This window comes from Notothenia rossii (assembly GCF_949606895.1).
Source record: "Notothenia rossii genome assembly, chromosome: 5".
NCBI lineage: Eukaryota > Metazoa > Chordata > Actinopteri > Perciformes > Nototheniidae > Notothenia > Notothenia rossii.
In genome coordinates, this window is record NC_136903.1 from 16332049 (window position 1) to 16352912 (window position 20864).

General features: G+C 42.2%; 1 protein-coding gene across 4 annotated transcripts in view; it reads right to left on the bottom strand.

Moving 5' to 3' along the window:
* Positions 1–302: 302 nt before the first annotated feature.
* The window catches only part of roraa (RAR-related orphan receptor A, paralog a), a 224550-nt gene continuing 203988 nt past the window's right edge, over positions 303–20864 (bottom strand). For all 4 annotated transcript variants that reach the window (XM_079683221.1, XM_079683220.1, XM_079683219.1 and 1 more), the window contains 9 exons: positions 15620–15705; positions 13714–13855; positions 10863–11258; positions 10102–10223; positions 9868–10000; positions 8790–8897; positions 7694–7804; positions 7377–7489; positions 303–6967 (listed from right to left, as the gene is read on the bottom strand). In XM_079683221.1, the coding sequence (XP_079539347.1) occupies positions 6803–6967; positions 7377–7489; positions 7694–7804; positions 8790–8897; positions 9868–10000; positions 10102–10223; positions 10863–11258; positions 13714–13855; positions 15620–15705 (1376 nt within the window). In that variant the 3' untranslated portion in view covers positions 303–6802. The remainder of the gene's footprint in view (positions 6968–7376; positions 7490–7693; positions 7805–8789; positions 8898–9867; positions 10001–10101; positions 10224–10862; positions 11259–13713; positions 13856–15619; positions 15706–20864) is intronic.

Consider the following 20864-nt stretch of genomic DNA (forward strand, 5'->3'; position numbering starts at 1 on the left):
TGTGTCATCAATCAATTGTGATGGTGAAATATGTCAAGACCACCACCAAAAAGGTGTCATGTTGCTTAAATGGTTGTATAGCTTAATGTCTAAATGGCAGATGATGTAGTTTACTATAAAAGTATTTTGACAGGTATGTTCTCTCTATTTCTATTTTCTCTTTAATAACTTGTTAGTGTGTGATTAAGATTATCTTTGCCAGTTGTTAAAAACATGGAATATGATTATTTAGTTGAAAAGAGTGTGAGCTGAAGAGAGATTAGACAACAGAAACAGATAAAGAGTCAGAAAATAGAAGCCCATTACAAGCGGTAAATTTTATTATGGGATAACAGCACATAAAGCACATCTAAAATCGATGTGTCCAATGCACTTTTAATAAAGGTAATATTAAAGGTACAGTTTCTAAGTACAATATAACAACATTCATATTAGAATGAAAAGTATTTAAAAGACAACATTAAATTTCTTATTTTTCTTTACAGCTGTATTTACAAAATGAATCAAAATACTTATTTTCATATTTAAGAATCAGACAAGGAGCAAAACTAAGTTTGTGAATAGACTACCTGCTAAAGAGACTTCAAAAGAGCTGGATAAAAAGTTACATGATCATCTGTCCCCATTTTAACATCAGTAGCAAACGTGTGACTTAGAAATGTGTGAAAACCACACACTAGTTTCAGCTTTCCCATAAATTGCACTGCTTTTGCATGGAAAAAGAATGCACCCCTGCTCCACCCACCCTTCATGTTAAGTTACCCCAACCATTGAGCGCACATTGAACACAGAACATTAAAAGAAATCCAGATGTATTGTATGCCTCTTTTACAAACCCATACAACTACTTGATATACAATGCATTAGTAAATCTCAGTGAAATAAAAAAAAGTTGATATAAAACAAGCACAAAGTGAAGAAATGTGGGTTGCCTGTAAGTTTTGCCTGATTAAAAAAAGGTGAACTTTTCTGTAGCATTGTCTGCGAGCATTTATTTCACCATTCAAGATCAACATGAAACAAACTCCCCAGTTAGGTTTTCAAAAAACAAGGTGAGGGATGACATGTACTCTCTAAACGGACCATCTATACACTGAAACCCTTTAACATAGCGCATCAACCCATGGGAAAATGATTAACATCACATAAAGAAAGAATCTGAAAAAGCATGTGAGTTGAGAATTTCTCCTCGTACAAAATACATTGTCACTTCATTAAACGTCTGGAAAACCACAAAAAAAGACAATCAAAACTATGTATGCATCTTGTTACACCGAGAGGCACTCAGTTTGATACGTTGTGTATTATTGCAAGCATATTCTCACTGATATTTGCTACAGAGTGGAGAGAAAAGGTCAACTTTGTCCTCAAATGGCAATTATTTCATGTAAATTTGTAACACTTTAAGTGGTGCAAGAGGTTTACACTACTGGTCTGAATAAACCAGTCTTAGGATAGACTAAAATGGGGAATAACAAAAGCATACCGACGCTGTTTATTAAAATCCAAGCACCACTTCCCTGCATCAGGTGAAGAACTATGCAGACACAAGAGAGGTAAATATTTAGTATCTTAAAACCTCACAAACTATAGCCTCAGTGAGTGGTTTTTACAATCAGACAAAGAAAAAAAAAACACAATATACTGCTGTTTCAGTTTGAATATTCTAATTTTTCCACAAACCAGAAGAGCAACCTTAAATAGCTTTTTAATTAGCAGATACTAGCTTCGCTATAAGTCAGAAGGAAATAAGTGCCTTACCCCAAGACGAGCACACTGATACAGGTACTGGCTGCGTACTTTTTTACCACTATCATTTTCATTATCTTTATTATTTATTGAGTCCTAATATCAATAAAACATTAATATGCTATGAAATGAATGGACTAATAGGGCGGCCAGGCTTAGGAATCAATACTTTGTTCACAAATTAACTTACCTAGCACCACACATCATGGCAACACAAAATAACTGTCAGCACACCCTATCGCTATCAAACTAATCCTGAAAGAGGGAGGCAAACTAGAAACAGAGCTATCGTACAATATGGTGTCATTGAAAAACAGATAAATAGTTTCACTGGGTAGGCCTTTAGTAGCAGTATTTTCCTCTTACCTATACAGACAGAAATTACAAAGCTACCTTTATACATGTGATCAATAATAACATTAAATATTGTGAATAAACAGCCGAGGATGAGGGAGAGAGAAAGAGTGAGAAAATAAGATATACAGCATACAGGCCATGTCAAGTTCTTAGTTCTCCACCTGGGAACGGAACTGGTCAAATATACAGATGAAACATAAAAACATCCACAAAATCAACACAAAATGAACCAAAATGTGATAAATAAGAGGTGTATTTACATGCAGATGTTCAAAGACTATTATGCACAAAAGGATTAAAAATAATGCACAGACATATATTATTGCTTGACATTCGATTATGGCTAAAAGTTGCTTTCCATTTTTTTTTTTTTTACTATACTCTTAAACATATTTTTAATCATAAATCCTTATCAGCTGTGCTTTGGAAAATGAGTTCTGTTCAAATGTGACGAGTGACTCATAATTCTGGGTAACACATCGACACTCCAGCACAACGTTAAGCGTGACATAACGCTGATCTTCACAATTTACGGCCGAGAAGACTCATTTTCACAATTTACACTCCAGAATTCATTTCAATTCTTTCCAGCTCAGGCCGTGGCCGCGCTGTCTCGACCGACAGCGAATGTGTTTTCTCTGTGAAGCTGCTCAATGTTGCCTCACAGCATTCTGCAGACTCTGAATTGTTGAAGGCATTATGTCACGCTTTTGAAACCTACACCTATCATGGATGGATCAAGCTGAGCATTTCCAAAACCTTATATTCTTAAAAAAAGTCCAAAATAAAATCCTCGTCCATATAACCCTGTTCCTTTGTAATTATTAAAGCCTTGTCTGGGGTTTATTTTATTCACACACTGTGAGAACAAACACACACACACACACACACTCATACACACTCATACACACACTATTGCTTTTTACACACAGACAACAGAGCAGAGACAGAAGGACCAGCACATTTTACTGTATACTATACACTGATTGAATAGCACACTTAGCATCGATCCCTTGCTAAAATGGGATATCTCAATTGAGAATATACAGAAGGACATCACTTTACAGGCCTGTGTGAAGATGCAGGTAATGTTTGGACACAAGTAACCATGTATCCGATGACCATTTTCTGCTATCCTGCCAATATCGCAAACATACCAGTACATAAGATGAAAACAGAGTGATGGGGCTTGTTGTTTTAGACACAGTAAACATCAGTTTCAGCTGGATGAGTAAAGTTAATTAAAATAGAGTGATGACTGCACTGTAGAGACCCGTAATTGTAACACAAGGCATATTGCTCGTTTTAAATATTGTAGAACACACTACATGCCACTTGAAGGAAAAACAAACGTTCACTTTATGAGAGAAGTATTGGTGGTAGACCTTCGCTGATAATATTTGAGAAAATACTGAATTATTTGATGTGACCACCAAGCGATATTACAATAGCTTATAATAACAGAATCATTTTCAAGAAATAAACTGATTTTTTTTTTGCAAATAAATAACAGGATATCAGCCAAACCTCCAGCTCTTAATTATTATCCGAACAGTAAGTGCTGTTCAGTGTGCTACGCCGCATCCTCTCATCAATCGAGTGCTTTGAAGAGATTTTTTAAAGACCTCATGGATTCAGATGAGAGCTATTTAAATGCTCTGCATCCATCCAGAGGAAAGCGAGCTGCTTCTTCGGTCTACCTGTTACCTCCCTGAGCGTTCACACCTCTTCCTCTCTCAATGCTCTCGCTGGATTGTCTAGCAGTGTTCCAGACGGGTTTCTTTTGCTGGGAGACTGAGGTTTACTAGTCGTAGAGGGCTTGTGCATATCCAAATAACATTGGATCAAAACAGAGATTATTACTTAGGTACAGCATATCTACTACAACCCAAACACAACAGATTTAGTATTGCATAAGAATATTTGGTTTCTCTAACAAAGAGGGTTATCATTTTTAAAGACCCTGATGACACCGTTTTAAACCAAAACTGATTTTTTTTTGTGTGTGACAGGAATATGCTGTGTGTTGATAAAACTGCAGCTTGAAAAAGTGATGGGGTTTGTTATTTTTGAGATGAGATTTTCTTGAACTTGACTGCAGGGGCGCAGTGGTTTTCTTAGTGGCTGGGGGCCCCTTAGAGACAATAATAATAATCATGTAAAATTGTGATAAATATTCAAATATTAAATCTCAACCACTTCTCATGGAACATCCCTGACAAAAATACAAACTAAACCTAATGAATACAAACAAATGTCCTCTAAAAACAGAAAGCGCATAAGGAACTCTTCCCTGAGGGGTGACAGCACAAGGCATTAACACCTTGTACAAATTGCACGGCAGAGGAATGATAGTGTGCAAATAGAAAACAAAAGACAAACAACTGGATGCTATGTTACGGTTGGTGACAGATGTATCAACATGCTTTGTTGGGTTTCTAAAGGGATATCATTTTTTTTCTTTTTCTTTTTTCTCGCTCTTTTTTTTTAAAGATATTTCTAGAAGCCGCTACTGAGATTGCTGGAATGTCTTAGGAATCCATTCTACGTTATAGACGAGTAGACTGGAAAGCAGAAGCAACGACTACTGTTTGGCACATCCAGGGTTTTTTCTACCACTTTACTACCACACTGACAAGAAAGACACACTCAACAAAACAGAAGCACAACAACAAAGCATTCTGAAAATAGCACTTGTCCTACCATTTTTATGTTTCTCCCCTAATCATACAAACAACAGCTAGTCTAATTATTGCAGGAATATAGTTAAGTGCTACCTGACATCTTTTTCTCTCCCTTGTTCTCTTTCATGAGTTCATTAACCAAAACATGTTACAAAAATAGAAGCTTTACTACCAGACAAGGCTTTGAATATTCACTTTCCCTTCACTGTTTCTTCTGTGTCCTGTTGTGGCGTGGCTGAGGCTGAGGCTGCGGTGAGAACGCAGATAAAGCAACTCGAAAAACAACAAAAAAACACTCCAAACATTTTGACAGAGGCTCATGAGTGTGCTTCAAGGTTAGACCTTGTATGTTTGTCATTAGGCTGTCAGTTTGCCTGCCGTATCTTTACTTTCCACTAGATGGAACAATTGGATTACAGTCAATGTGTGTATGAGTCGATGTTTGGATCTCTCCAGTCCGACCGCACTGCCAGACTGAGATGTTTCCTTGTAGCCTTCTTTGTATAATACGTGCGATCTTTGAAAGGCAAATAAGAACCAAATATCATAAAAAAAAAGAAAAAAGTGTATGAGTGCCATTGTGTCACCATGCAATACCTCAGTTTTCTTGTCTTTAAAAAAGGTTTAAACAAATGCAGGTCTGTTCATAACTAAAATAAAGAAGGATACTGTTACGCCACTACAAGGTTTGTTGGCTGTTTTCGTACGTGTCCTAAAGAGGATGATCAGAGCTATATTTTGAGAGGTTGCATGCAGGCTGAGGTAAAAGGTGCTCCTTTCACCCTGCCTTCTCATCCATGCCTCTTTGTTCTCCAACCAGCAGCCTCACGCTAACAGACAGCCCTCACACTTCCACACCAGAATCATCTGCAGCTCCCAGGACTAGCCTCTGTGACCATGGTTCAACTTGTATTTCTTGTGCACATGCAACACATCACTAGGTAAATATACAATTCTTAAATTAAAGAAAGGTGTAAATAAAAGTGCCTTATCAATTCAACAGTTAAGAATGGCCTAACTACTAATATCATACATGTTATTTAAAATAGATTCTATAAACATTACTTTTTTTCTGTATAGTAAGTACTTATGACCATATACCCTGTAGTACATTATAAAACAGGTGGAATGGACCCTTTTCATTGTGTTGGTGCCCCGTGCTTTCCAGGGCACCAGTCCAGAGAAGGATTAATAGCAGATGGCCTTACATGATTTCACTATGCAACAATGGTGGATGGAGTCTTTGACAGCTAAAATCATTGCGTTTTCATTAGAATTACCAGAATTCTATGCTTCTTTTTTCTTTTTTTTTAAACGATTGTCCATAGAGAGGTGCCGATTGCATCACCATGCCGACAGACCCTCCCTCAAAGTCGCCGTGAGTTTTCATTCCAAGTACTGCGTCCAAAATATATACGACTGAACACAAGAGAAAAAGGGGCTGAACTTGACCAAAATGTGCGCATTTTAAGTTTGTTTCAGTTAGGGGGGTAAGGGATATGACTATTCATAGTTTTGAAGGGGAAATACTAAAACTTTTTGGGAATGCAATGTGAAAAATAATACTGATGCAGATTTATCTTCTAATTGAAGACGTCTTCAGCTTTTTTAATTCCAAAGACTTGGTAACAGTTTGTACTATTGTACAAGTCATATGAACAGGTAAATCATATTAAAGGCAATGCAATAAATACTGGTGAAAATGACTGAATAAAGTGAATTATGTTGGAAATGCGCAAAAGAGGGTCAAGTTCAACCAGACAGAAATTATTTGTCCCTATTTCCTCTTCAGGTCCCATGGGGTGTTGGGTCCCACAAGTCTTCCACAGAGAACTAAATTCAATAAAGTAAACCTTGAGAATCAACTCCCTAAGCCCTCCCCTCCGATGTAAAAGAAGAAGTTGAACAGCGTGCCATCTGTCCGCTCTGGTGTGTGCAGGGCACCAATAAAGTGTCTCAGATTCCTCCTCCACATTCCCCTACGGTGGGCACACTGGCACCTGGCAGGGCTGCTACCCGTCAACGGGCATGGACTGCTCAAAGTCTGATCCGAACAGCTCCTTGTATAAGGGAGGGAAGTGGGCACGCACAATGTCTGGGTATATTGCTTTGAAAGCGGTAAGCTTCTCTGTATGCCTACTGCACAGCGCTCGCAGTGTCGACACTTTGCATATCAACTGTGGAGAGAGAGGAGACAGGCTGTTTAGATTCACGGGGAGGCAAGGACATGGAGCAATGGTAGTGAAAAACATTCCTCCCTACAGTGTATTCCCTTTCACCAGGGGGGCAAACAGACTTGTAAATATTGAGACAAGCGCTCAGGCGCAAGGAAAACTTGACAAGTCATATTATGGAGCTGGTACAATTGATAAATGTACTCTTCTTTACTGATAAAAAGGCATTTCATGCAACATTAAGCTACTTCCTCTGTCTGTCTTAGTTTAATCTAACACACTAAAATGGTTGATGGCCTGTGGATAAAGATCCTAAACAGTGGGAGATTAAACTGCTACAAGTGTAGAGCCTGCTGAGCAGACAGACACTTTCAGGAGTAATGGATGGAGTGTGTGCTGCAGCGCATTGTACCTTTGTAAGAATACCATCCTCTCTGTGGTTCTTCTGCAGGACGTGCTGGAGGGCCAGTTGGATCTTCTGCTGGAGTTTCTCCACCTTCACTTTCTCCTGGAGCCAAGACCGGTCTGGAAAGTAAATTATAACAACTTTTAATTACTGTAAAAAACACACGTAGGCCCTTAAAAAGTCAACTTGGCTCAAAGTAGTGATGCTGTGGCACTGATATATGGAACTAATTGACAGAGGAAACAGCAGGGCAACAGCGTAACTTGTCGTGCTGATTGTGCGTCTACTTATTTTTTTCTCTTTGCTCTGTGAGTGACACCTACCAGCAGACATCAACACGAAGGCGGAGAACAGGGCGATCTCATCCTCAGACAGGTGCATAGAACACAAGTTTTTCCCAAACTCGAAGACGGAGCTGATCAAATCGTCACAGCCTGCCACAGCAAAGGACACAGAGAGAGGGCTTAGGATGAGGAAGACCAAAGAACAACATTCACTCTTGATCTTTATTGGGAGAGAGGCACCCAGGGAGCGGAGAGGAAGGAGAAGGAATGAAAAAGAGCGGCATGCTGACAGCACATGGGAGCATCTTAAGCAGAACAGGCAATTTTTTTACTGCGTTTTGCCTCCCAGACGAGTCACTTTTGGCAGTTGGGTGGTGTTATGCAAGCCAAAATGAGGTCACTATTGAGGCTTTTAGTTAAATCAATTATCGGGGATAGAGAGAGACAGCCGGATGCCACCGCAGCTCGGGAAGCCCATCACTCTGCCTCCCCTGCCGCAGACCCCTCTGTACAGAACACACAGGACACTGGGACTCTCGAAGCCGGGACACATACACATGCTCACTCACACACAAGCAGAGAGGTAAAAGGAATGGAAACGTACACCAAGAAACAGAATTCAGCATTTTGACTACCACCGCGGGGACACATTTACATCTTTCTCCGTCAAAAGGCAGTCGAAAATGCGAGAAAATCCACCGTGAGAGTGAAACTAATGTCATGGCAGTCAAACACGATTGCTATTTGCTTTCACCCGAGATGTTTTATATCAAACTATCAATGTTGGTTTTGATAGCGCTCTCCCTAAAGACTCCCCGTCTGGCTTTATATATTCCACAGTTACAGGAGCTATATGCAGCCGAGCCGGCCTAACATCTCTCTTCACCATAAATAACCACTGCAGAGACAGAAATTGCAGGTGAGGCTAGGAAGCATGCTCAGGGTTGGCTTTCAGGCGCCCAGCATTGTGTTAAACAGCACAGCACACTCTAATTTGGGCTATTACACCAAGGGAAGGAGTGAGACACTGTAAGAAACACACACAGAAGCACTGCAGAATACAAACACCCACATGCAAGCTAATTCAAACATGCACACATCCACCCACACACACATATACACCCACTCCACTTACCTAATGACTTGAACACATCAGGTCCGGCATACTTTCCATCAAAATAGACGGTGTTGTTTTGCGAGTCAAAGGCACGGCACATTCTGACAAACACAACTTCCAAAGAGCCTGTGGAGACAGACAGGAACAAGATGCTGAATCTGAGCGTTGTTTCTTTTTTTCCCCCCTAACAGTTACACATCAGTAAGGAGTGCAAAACACATGATTGTGCTTTGTGCTATTCTTCAACAATATGAATGACAAAACCACTTTGAAATAAAGAAGCCTGCCGTCAAAGGAAGGAAAAGAAACACCTCTGCAGATGATAATATCACAGACTGAAGGCTACTCTTCCATAATAACCTGCCAGATAACAAATGTGCTTTATTCAGTAGTGACAGTGCTTATTCATTCAACCTTTATTTAGAAAAATAGGTAGAGAATTTATTCCATCCTGTAATTTTGTAGCACTCTGTGGGAGTGGATAAGAGGATCAAGAAAAATGTACCAGAAGCCATTACTGCCTCTAAGGGAGATGCTACTGTTTTAAAAGTCATGTCTGACAAGGGATGTCAGTCTTTATTTCAATAATCATATTGGCTGTGCTAATGTAAATAATACTCAGGGAAAGACCCGGGAGATATATTTGATTGCTGCATGCGCTGTGTGTTTGTATCTGTGTGTTCGAGTGTCTATATGTACGCATACATAGGTGACAGAGTGCAGAGAGCCATAGCTTTATTTAATATTCTCTTAGTATGTGTTCATGAGAGCAGTTTGAATAAGCAGACATCAATCGATGTGTGAAAAAAGGGGAGGGGAATGTCAGCCGTCATGATAGGCATTATCTGAACTTAGAAACACATTGCTTATCTAATGCTGTGTCCATCGCTGCTACATGTAATGAACAGCAATAAATACAGAGCGACAGAGACAAAAAGAGGAAACCGGCAGGGTGGGGTCTCCTCCCTGGGACACTGTCTGTGCGTGTGAGGAAGAGGGCTTTGTGCAGTCAGGTCAGCTACGCCCTTGTGACAATGCCAGAGGGGGGTGGTGGGTGAGTTTGACGGCAGCAGGCCATGTTGACAGGCTGTCATACCTGCTTTCAGCAGCACTATCTGATCGTTCTGACACAGCTCCATGAAGCCGTCGATGCGCTTGGCGAACTCCACCACATACTGAATGGCCTCCGTTATTTTGATAGCACACAGCTGCCACATGACTTCCCGGGGCTAAGAACACAAAGGACAAAGAATAGGTTATCTTAAAACAATGGAGTTGATGACTGTAACTGCTGTGGAGGCCAGCATAGGCCCAGTTGTGGTCAAAGTACCTTGCTCTGGTAGCTCTCCACCTCCTCCTGCAGGAAGGCCTGCCAGGTCATCTGCTGCAGCTCCTCCCTCAGGTACTGACATGTCTCCATGTGGGACTTGGAGATGTTCTGGGCCAGGTGCTCTGCAACAAAACCGCCGTGAGAAACACACAAGATTACAGTTGAGATCTGAATGTTTCTCACAAGGCTACGTATGTGAAAGGGAAGACCTCACTGCTGGAATGTGCCACAGGAAAAGAAGATTTATTTACTGAGCGTTCAAAAAGGAGGAGAGGCGGATACGCGTGGGCTTTTTTTGACTGGGAAAAGGCTTGTTGACATTTCCTTTTACTGCCTACAGGAAGCTCATAACTTAAGGTTGAGGCAAAGCCAATTTAGCTATGACACAAATGCACGGAGAGGAGGAGGGGCGCCACGTTACTCACTGAAACAAAGGTCACATTTTCTCGGAGAGAAATATTGAGTATAAGAATTTAAATGGTTTTGAAAACACATCTGTTAAAAGGAGTTCCTAGGCACAGGGGAGCCTAAAAAAATGATTTCCCCAGACGCCTGCCCTGCTGGATCCTGATTGGCCCTAATTAATGGAAACTAATTACAAAAAAGAGGCTCTTTTAATGAGTGTTGGAGATGAGTCTCCAACCTCCTGCTATTTTAAGCAACCTTTGTGTCGTTTGCCCCACGGTTGAGTTGTTCTCCCCCCCTCCTCCATTTTGCTTTTTCTCCTTTCGTATCCCCCCTGTCTCTTTCCTGCTTCTTACCTAGTTCAGCCATAGACACTGTAGGGGAGGTTTCTCCGTTGGTGAAGGAGCAGTAGGGGAAGAAGCCAGAGCCGGGGGCAAAGTCGCAGATGGGCTCCGGTTTGATGCCGTTGATGTCCAGGCCTGACTGGTCAGGAGACGGCTGGATGTCCAGGTAGAAGCTGCTGACGGCAGAGTCTGGTTTGCTGCCATCAGGAGTGTGACCATCCATGTAGCCGCTGAGGTCGTCATGGAGCTCTGTGAGGCCATTGGCTGAGAGGCCATAGCTAGGTGTGAGTGGCTCCGCCTCTCCTGGCTGTTGTTGGTGTTCACGCTGCGCCTGCGCCAGCCGGTGCTTCTGCACCTCAGCGTACAGGCTGTCCCGCTGCTTCTTCGACATGCGGCCAAACTTCACCGCTGTGAAAGGACAATACAAAATAAAAATGTGTCAGACTCAAGGGAAACATCACAAACAATAAACAACAAACCTAATACATTCATAAAATCGAATGAAAGAACAGGTTAAATGACTGCATGTCTCTTCAAGAAATGTGAAATTTGTTTTAAACTTGATTTTAGAGTGTTAATTTAATAGTTGATTTTTAATATTTACTCTCTGATAAGTAAACTAATATTACCAGTGGGTTACCAACACAAGTAGACTTATCAAATTATCTCTCACATTGGCAAAATGCTATGTAATTGAACCAAAAACAAATACTTGCTTGGACAAAATTAGTTGTTTGTCCAAGGAAAATATTAAATTAGGGATTTCTGGGCATATTAATTCCCTATTTGCTATTCAAATGTGTATATCATTCAGAGAGTTGTGCCTCCCATGACACAGTGACACAACACTAGTCTATCTGAAGTCATATGTTACTATGACAGCAGGATATGCCTGCTTTGAGCATCATACTCCCCTATACTGATCTACAGTACAGTATAAGAGGGATATGCACTTTTAAGAGATAACACTGATACAAAATAAACAAATTCCCATACTTCGGGAGGGATCAGTAGTGACATATATTATTACTAAAGTAAAGAGGCACAAGTGGGAAGTGACTAACAGCTTACCAGCCACTCAAACATAAAACCGGATAAGTTGCTGCCTCCTGTTTCAAGGCTTCCAGACTACACATTGGGACTGAGAAAACTCTTTGGCCAGCGTTTTGGCCTGGCAGGATGTCAGCCGATCCTAGTATTTGTGTGTGTGTGTGTGTGTGTGTGTGTGTGTGTGTGTGTGTGTGTGTGTGTGTGTGTCTGTGTGTGTGTGTGTGTGTGTGTGTGTGTGTGTGTGTGTGTGTGTGTGTGTGTGTGTGTGTGTGTGTGTGTGTGTGTGTGTGTGTGTGTGTGTTTGTCTAGGCTCAGTGGAAGGTGAATTGAGCCACAAGGAAGAGAATGCAGGCAGATGGGCTCTGGTGTGTTGAGTGAAGGCAAGAGTCACCTTCGCTGTCCTGAGTTTGTGTATGTGTGTGTAAGTGTGTTTGGCTATGCAAAGGCACTCATAAGTGCTAATCTACGTCTGTGTTCATTCTCATTTATGAATAGTTATGCTTGAGTGGGTAACTGAATTTAAGTAGTGTGCATAAAGAAAGGCCAGCCTCTGTGCATGTATGTTCAAGTTTTCTAATTTCCGTGTGAATTCCTGTGTGTGTTTTACTAAAAGAGAAAATATTAGAGAGGCTTTGTTCTGACAAATTTACCTCAGCTCAGCCCAGTCTGGACTGGCCCAGCCTGGCTCAGCAGGAGCACTCCAGCACATATCCCCACCTGTGTGCTCCCATTACAGCATCTCAGCTGCAGCAGCACTAATGACAACCTCTAATAACCTCCTATTTCATCAAACCTAGTTTCTTTCACAGCAACAAATTAGTCCCGCAGACAAAGCACTCACCTGCTACAGGCAGACAATGAACATAGACTGCCTTCTTAGCATGTGTTCGTGTCACAGTTATATTGGGATATGTGTTGTGTCTCTTTGAGAATAATGACGGTCATTATCTGTACGTGTGTGTGCTTTCTCTGTCTCCATACTTAAATATAGAAGGTACTAGAGCTGCATATTTATTATCAATTAATCTGCAGATTATTTTGGATTGATAAATCAATTAATCTTTTGGTCTACTCATTTTAAAGAAATATATATAAATGTCTATCCGACTTTCTCAAAATATAAGATTATTCACTTTAATATGATGTGAGAATAAAGAAAAGCAGCAAATCTCAAATGTTTGAACAGGCTAAAAACAGTTACTTTTAACTTTGAATTTATATTAAATATTGTTTCAATTATTTGTCTGATATTGCAGCTCTAAGTACCACAGGCTATAGGGTTAGGAATGAACAGCTTAATAGAGAAAAGCTCACAGCTTTTAATTTCTATGTAAAAGCACACATTTGTTATAATGTTGTTGGTTTTACTACTACTATATCTTTAATATACCTCAAGCTCAAAATCTTTACCGATTACCTATTAATATGTACCCAGATAAGGACACTTTTTTTCATGCACACTTCAAAAAATTGCACTTCCTGCTGTAAGAAGATGCTGACTAGTTCACATCAGAAAATGTACTCTCCTTTTATGTGTTATTGCTCTTTTAATCCAATCTTCACTCAATCTTATCACAAATAACCACTATCAATAATTTCCTGAAAATGACAAAATATATTTTGATCTCCTGAGGGGATTAGTTCTTCTCTTGCTTGCCTTAATAGGGAGGTCACACAGCATCTCTGAAGCGCTGGTTCAAAGGCACTCCAGCAGATCCTTGTCCACACAGGGGCTTGAACCTGGGCTCTTCACCTCCCCTGACTCACTATGTCACCCTACTGTTTCCACCCACCTTTTCCATCAGGCACTTACCATCTCGTGACATGCCCACTGCCAGGCACTTCTGCAGCCGGCAGTGCTGGCAGCGGTTGCGGCTGGTGCGGTCGATCAGGCAGTTCTTCTGACGGGGGCAGGAGTAGGCTGCATTGCTCTGCTGACTCCTCCTGAAGAAGCCCTGCAAAAAGGAAGGGGCATGGAAACACTGAGAGTGGAACAAATGTTCTGGGACTGCAGAATACATTTATGTCTTCATAGTGTTTTAGTGTCTGATAAAATTCATTACTGATTGATAGTGATTTCCTGTATTCCTAGTGGTGATATTTCTATTTGGCTGCTGCCAAACATTAGGTAATAATACTACTGTGACATTATTTTCCTGGCTGTTATGCTGTAACATCTGGCATTCAAAGAGCGCTTCATTTCACCAGCGTGTACAGCATGAGGGTGGTGTGTTTGGGTAGGAATGATAACAGTGGATGGTATTTTTCTTCAGTGGGGTTATTAGTGTTGATTAACGCAGCACCGGCACGTGCAGTGCTAAAGGATTGAGAATGCTCACAGACTGGATTCCTCATACTTTGACTTAATGAATTGAATCCAGCACATCATTAACATGCCCCACTCCACGGCTCCATACACATATGTCTTAATTAGCTGCTCATTGGCTGTTTAATTACAAGAAAACAGCTGACAGCTGCCAAGTTGCTTTATAATGGACGCCATTATGGAAACAGGCTATAACTGCCAGTGACAAGCAGCACTCTTTAATAATGCTATGATTTATGGTCCAAACTTTTATACTCGCACATATCATTAGAGGCCTCTCTGCTGTGGACTAATTAGCAATCATTAAAGATAGATTTCAGCAGTTTATTCTTTAGTGGTTTGTTCCTTCCAGCTCCTTTGTGAAGGAGAGGAGCACTGGGAAGAACTGGTCCCTCTCTCTCTCCTTCACACACACACACACACACACACACACACACACACACACACACACACACACACACACACACACACACACACACACACACACACACACACACACACACACACACACACACACACACACACACACACACACACACACACACACACACACACACACACACACACACACACACACACACACACACACACACACACACACACACACACACACACACACACACACGAAAAAACAGTAAAGGTGCAGGCTGGCTGAGGAATGCTAATGATGTGCTTGGTGACAAGCACAGGGACAAGAATACACTCTAAGCACAAAATTCCCCTCACTGTGAATGGCTGGCGTATTTGAAACAGTACAAAAGGCGGCTTCAATGGAAGCAACACTGTAGCAAACAGCCAACAATCTGCTATAATTCAAAGCACTCTCCTTTTGATCATTTTATTTCAAGAAGAGCAGGCTGCAGCAGAAGCAGAACAAAAACTGTGAAAAGACACGTTCCTGGGAGGGAAAGGCAGAGCATGGCAGAGAGATGACTTTGTCCTACTAATTGTAGTTTTCTGTGATGTCCTCTGTGGTGCTTGACCACTTTAATGATCATGTTCTGTGTGTTTACACTTCGCCTTTTTCTAAATCGTTGTACAACTTCTGCAACATTTTCAAACGTTCTTCCTAGCAAGCAACTTTCTTTACCTCCTCAATTTTCCCTGTCTTCCCCCTCTAAGCTCTCCTGTCACCCACCCACCCACCCACCCACCCACCCACCCACACACACACACACACACACACACACACACACACACACACACACACACACACACACACACACACACACACACACACACACACACACACACACACACACACACACACACACACACACACACACACACACACACACACACACACACACACACACACACACACACACACACACACACACACACACACACACACACACACACACACACACACACACAGTCTCTTGATGCTTACCTTACAGCCTTCACATGTTATCACACCGTAATGGATGCCTGATGATTTGTCTCCACAGATCTTGCAGGGAATTATTTCGATTTGAGCTGCAGAGAAGAAAAGGAAACAAAATAAATAAATAAATAAAAAATCAACATTTTGCTGTCACAAGTCACTGTACAACACCCTCACCATGGATCCATGTTGGTACATGAAAGAGCACTGTGCTTCTAAAAACACCTTATCCGGTGGTTTTTGAATCTGCACTTCCACAGAGCATTAGCTGAATATTTACAGAGATGGAAATGTGGTGTGTGTGTGAGAGAGAGTGATTGGAGAAGGCCAATTTAAGTATTCACAAGCAGCCAATGTAAATATAATTTACACAAGGAAAAACCCATGGACCGATAAACCTTAATACAGTGCCGTAGTACTAATAGTCTTGTGCAATGCCAAAGGCTTACTAGGTCTCATGAGGCAACATATTCGCTGGTGGAAAACTTGACTTCTTGAAGCCTCTTAAACTTAAAAACCATAAAAACCTCAGGAGTTAATTCATTGCGGCCACAAAGACTCACAACATGGCCACTTTGCTGCTACTGTCTTCTTCTGTATATGCCGCAGGGAAAAGTGTTCAGTGGCTGTGATGCTGTGCTGTTGACAGGCCTGTGATATACCCGCCATAGAGGACAAAGGCACAGAGAGGACAGGCCTCATCCATCGTTGGCCTTCTCTTCAGGAGCGGACCACAGGGCAACACAACAGAACACACACACATCAGAGACACAGAACTCCCAGCTCGTCCCACTGCTCTCTGCTTCATCACTGCAGCCACCGATGCTACATCCCTCTCCACCTCCACCTCCCCCTCTGCCCCCCTCCCGCCTGTCTTTCTCTCCCTCCGGAGATCTCTATCTCACAGCCTTCCTCCACATCTCCAGCATCTCAGTCCCATCATCCCTACAGTGCACTGCAGCGCTAGACAAAATCCGCTATCTGATCTAAATCGAGGAAAGATCACCGCAGGATATTTCCTCACCATTTAATGCTTTTTCTGCAACCAGCCATGCAGCCAACCAATCAGAGCTATTGCAACACAAGTCTTTACCAATTAGGGTAGGAATATTATGATTTTTGACTTAATAGGATGCTATAAAAATTATAATAATTAAACAAGTGGAGATATATTCGCTATGTCAAAGTGTTACATCAGCCTCCCCCTCTAGCCAGGCCTAACTGTCTCTTGCAAAGACTAGGAGCTTCAAATATCCCTCGTACACCTTAACATCCAACCTCTTTAAACCAGTTTGATCACATCAAAAGTACTTTTGCTAAAGTTCAATCCAGAGATCCTTGCCCATTTTAATCATCTGCCTGGGAGCTTGTAATGTGTCATGTGGATAATGTCCTTGTCCCTCAGGCATGCCCGGGAGAGGCCCTTAACACAGAGCCTCTAATCCACTAACCCCGGAGCCACACTCTATTCATTCAGGAATCTGTGTCTGTTCTCCTCACGCTGCTGGAGTCAACAAGACCGGCCATGTTTACATGGAATTAGCCTACATTTTAGTCAAATTAACAAAAGGGAGTGGTGGAACATGCACAATTAATTCTCCTCCAGACAACACCTCCTGCGATTTGTGATTCTCACATACAATAGAGGGCACTGCACCTCGTCGGCCCGGATTAGAGTGAAATCCAGGCAGTAGGCGGGCTGTGACAACCTAACTGAGAGGGTTAATTTATAATTAATCTTTTCCTTACTGTGCGCAGTTGCTTGTTATTTCGGTAAGGTCTATCTTACGAGTGCACTCTATTGTTTGTTTTTGTGTTCTCCCTGCATGAGCATTAGCAGTGCAGTGTGTTTCGACTCCTTTAGCGTTTTCAGCCTCATTACTTACATAATTTGTTCTGACATGCACTCACAACAACTGAAGCGTGCTGTAATTATGACTAGCTGTGGTTATGGTGAGCTAAAGGTTGCAGTGACAGGCCCCAGCCATTGGGTGGCAGTGCAGGGCTGTGCCTATGCATGTCTTGCCAAAGTTAAGCCAAGCTTCCACCCACCCTATCCAGCCCACAGGCTTTTGGCTCTGAGCTCCAGCCTCTGATAGCTCCAGGCTTAGGCTGCTGCTTGCTTCCCCCACCCCCACAGCATAGCTCTGAGATGCCTTCATCTCTCCTGAAGAAGCGGAGCTGGCCAGGCGCTCGTTCAGGCCTGACAGAGGCTGTGCCACATCAGGTGAAAGCAGTGGGAGTAGAGACGCGGGGGTGCCAGGCCGGGCAGGGCATACACATACATGAGCATGCCTCACAAAGCCCTATCTGCAGCAGGAAGACCTGAGTGCACATAGCCTCACCAGCTAACACCCTCTCACTCCACCGCTGCACAAGCCCCTGGATGCTCTGTGCACTCAACAGTAAAAAGGGTTTTTCTCTGGACCGGCTGAGGCAGGCTCTGTAGTTTCTTGTATAAGAAAAGATCTCAGTTTGAACATATAGTAATTTTCACAGTAGGATAAGCTGCTTTCAAAAAGATGTGGAGAGGGGGTCAAGGAGAATAAATACCCGGCAATGATACAATGGAGTTCAAATACACCATAAAGTCACCTACAGCATCAGACTAAGTCAGTGTTTGTATATCTGTATTATTGCTACAGTTGTCCTGTTAAGTGACTGGTCATGAGGCCACTAAGCTACACTTTGGACACTGAGGATGATTCAAAATGAATTCACAGCAGAGAGACAATCAAACAAAAAGGCCTGCGCTTATAAACACTACCAATCTGGCAGTCAATATATATTGACATGAGCTGCGGTGTTAACTGCCTCTTGGTGTGAAACAGGCAGCTGCTGGCTTGCTTGAGCTTGACCATCGCAGTGCCACTGATCCCATTCACTGCGCCTGCCTGCCTTCCTGCCTGCCTGCCTGCCTGCCTGCCTGCCAGCACTGCCTGCTCTGTTTACGACATCAAAGCCAGGCACAGTTAGACGGGCAGCCATGCTAAAGCCCATCCCAACCGCCTGACGCTCCTCATAGCGCTGCGAGGTGGCCTCTGCACGCAGTCCACTTCAAAGACACCTGCGGAGACGCCAAGATTATGTCTGATTCACACTGCAGCACAATCACACTGCGCATAACCATAAGGGTCGGACTGCGGCTCAACACTGATTTCCTGTATGCAGTGTTGCAGCCTGGCGTGGGTGTCTTGGACAATGGGCATGGCAGCGAGAGGAGACAGTCAAGCCCAATGCTAAAGCGTGTTCTTTGTCTGTCTGTGGTTGAGCAGTTCAAGGACACTGATTCACCACACTAGCAGGCCCTTTGAGGGGATGACGTGTCACTCAGAGCACATGTACAATAGGGCAGCTAGGCCTCCTCTTGTTCACCCAGTGCCCTTCACTGTCTTCTGCACAGCCCTCAGATCAACCCACTGCTTAACTACACTACATTATCAAAGGCCTGGAAAGTGACAGTCAAATGTGAACACCAAGAACAATTTGCCAAATGCACACTAACAGCTTACAAGGGCCCTGTCACTGTTTATATTGTTATGAGCACTGGATAGACAGACAGCGTCAGACAAGAACACTTCCTCCATATGCACTGCAAAGGTAGTTGTGCTTCAAAATCATTCACCGGAGATATTGAAATTGTGAAGCGGAGAGATATATGGAAAAATACGTGAAATATGTGAATTCTTAATGAAAAATAATGATATGCAATAAGGGTGAGCCAATACCTTTTAGAATGATATTGTTTATATTTTCAATCTAGCATGCTTGTAACCAAAAAAAAGTGAAAACTAAAAATCCTACATGCTTGTGCAAACATGGAAAATCACTTGTCAAAATGTCCCGGCTGTTTGCACTGAACCCTTGGACTACTGACATAACATCGAAGGATTAAGATTATCCCTAACATTACAGAGCCAGGCCCAGGCCACCGTCATAATGCTGATGGCTTAACCCATTACTCGATTGGACCATTCAATCATTTTTCTCATTGCCCGATGATTCACGATAGGTGTGTACAATAACTGAGGTCTGAAATCAAGGCTTCTGTATACCGACCTGTCTATGGCGTTTTCTCTTTTTATCATTGGCTCATCTACAACACACATTCTGAAAAAAATGTGAAGCAGTTGTGGGAAAAAAAACACACATTTGCCTCTGTGCATGGTGATGTGTGAGTGAGTGCATTGGTGCGTATCTGTGTGTGTCGCCGTGTTGTGTTGACAGCTGTCAATGACAGAGTGACACAAGCCAGCGGGCTCATGTCAGACATTATGTAAGGAACTGAACAGAACACAGCCTTATGAGCAGATTAACAATGCTTTTCCATCAGACAAACTGTGTTAATAATACTTCCCCATTTTTTATATTATTGCAACAAAAGCAAACAAAAGCTTAAAAAGGATCACATGCCTGCTCTCAAGACTGTTATAAAAAAGTCTGAATACCAGAGCATTCACACATGGTCAACAGACAAACACCAGAGGCTCTGAAACAGCTGGCAAAAGTGCACTGTGCAATGTTCCCGTTTCATTAAGTGCTCCTAGCTATTCATTTGCTACATGAACTTCCTATTTGGCGGTAGAGATCAGCTGTCGGTTGATAAAGAGTCTTCTTTAAACAGATACCCGTGACAGTCAGATCTCGCTGTACAGAGACGACAGCCTAACAAGAGCTGGAATCAGGATTCTGCCTCTTTTCATCTGCCAGGCTCTGCTGTCATGTGAAGCTGCACAACACAATACTTTTTTATTCCCATTTATGCAGCAGAATAAAGGTTATTTGAATGTCAGCGGCAAAGGACAGTCGTGGCACGGAACACAGGCTGAATAGTATAAATGTGTTATTTGTTTAGGGATGGGGGCTGTTGGCATATTACCATAGAGCTGCTCTAATGGCATTTGCTGGTTTTAACACAAAGAAGACACACAGCACTGTACAGGAAATCACCTGCAGACCGAAACTCTGTATCATCACTTTAAACAGCTTCCATTCAACCTATACACATGCTGAAGTCATCAAAAAAACATTCTGACCAGAGGGATTAGAGCAAGGAAAGACATAATTGACACATTTTGATGTCTCTATGCTGCGTCTTGCTAATTCCCCCCCAATCATTTAGCTGCCTAAGCAGTGATCCCCCTTCACTGGAGACCAGCTACTGTGTATTTGAAGATATTTCCGTTGCAAAAGATAGGCATTTTAAGCCTTTCCCTATTATTCCTTCATAGCAGTGCAGTGACTTTGCTAA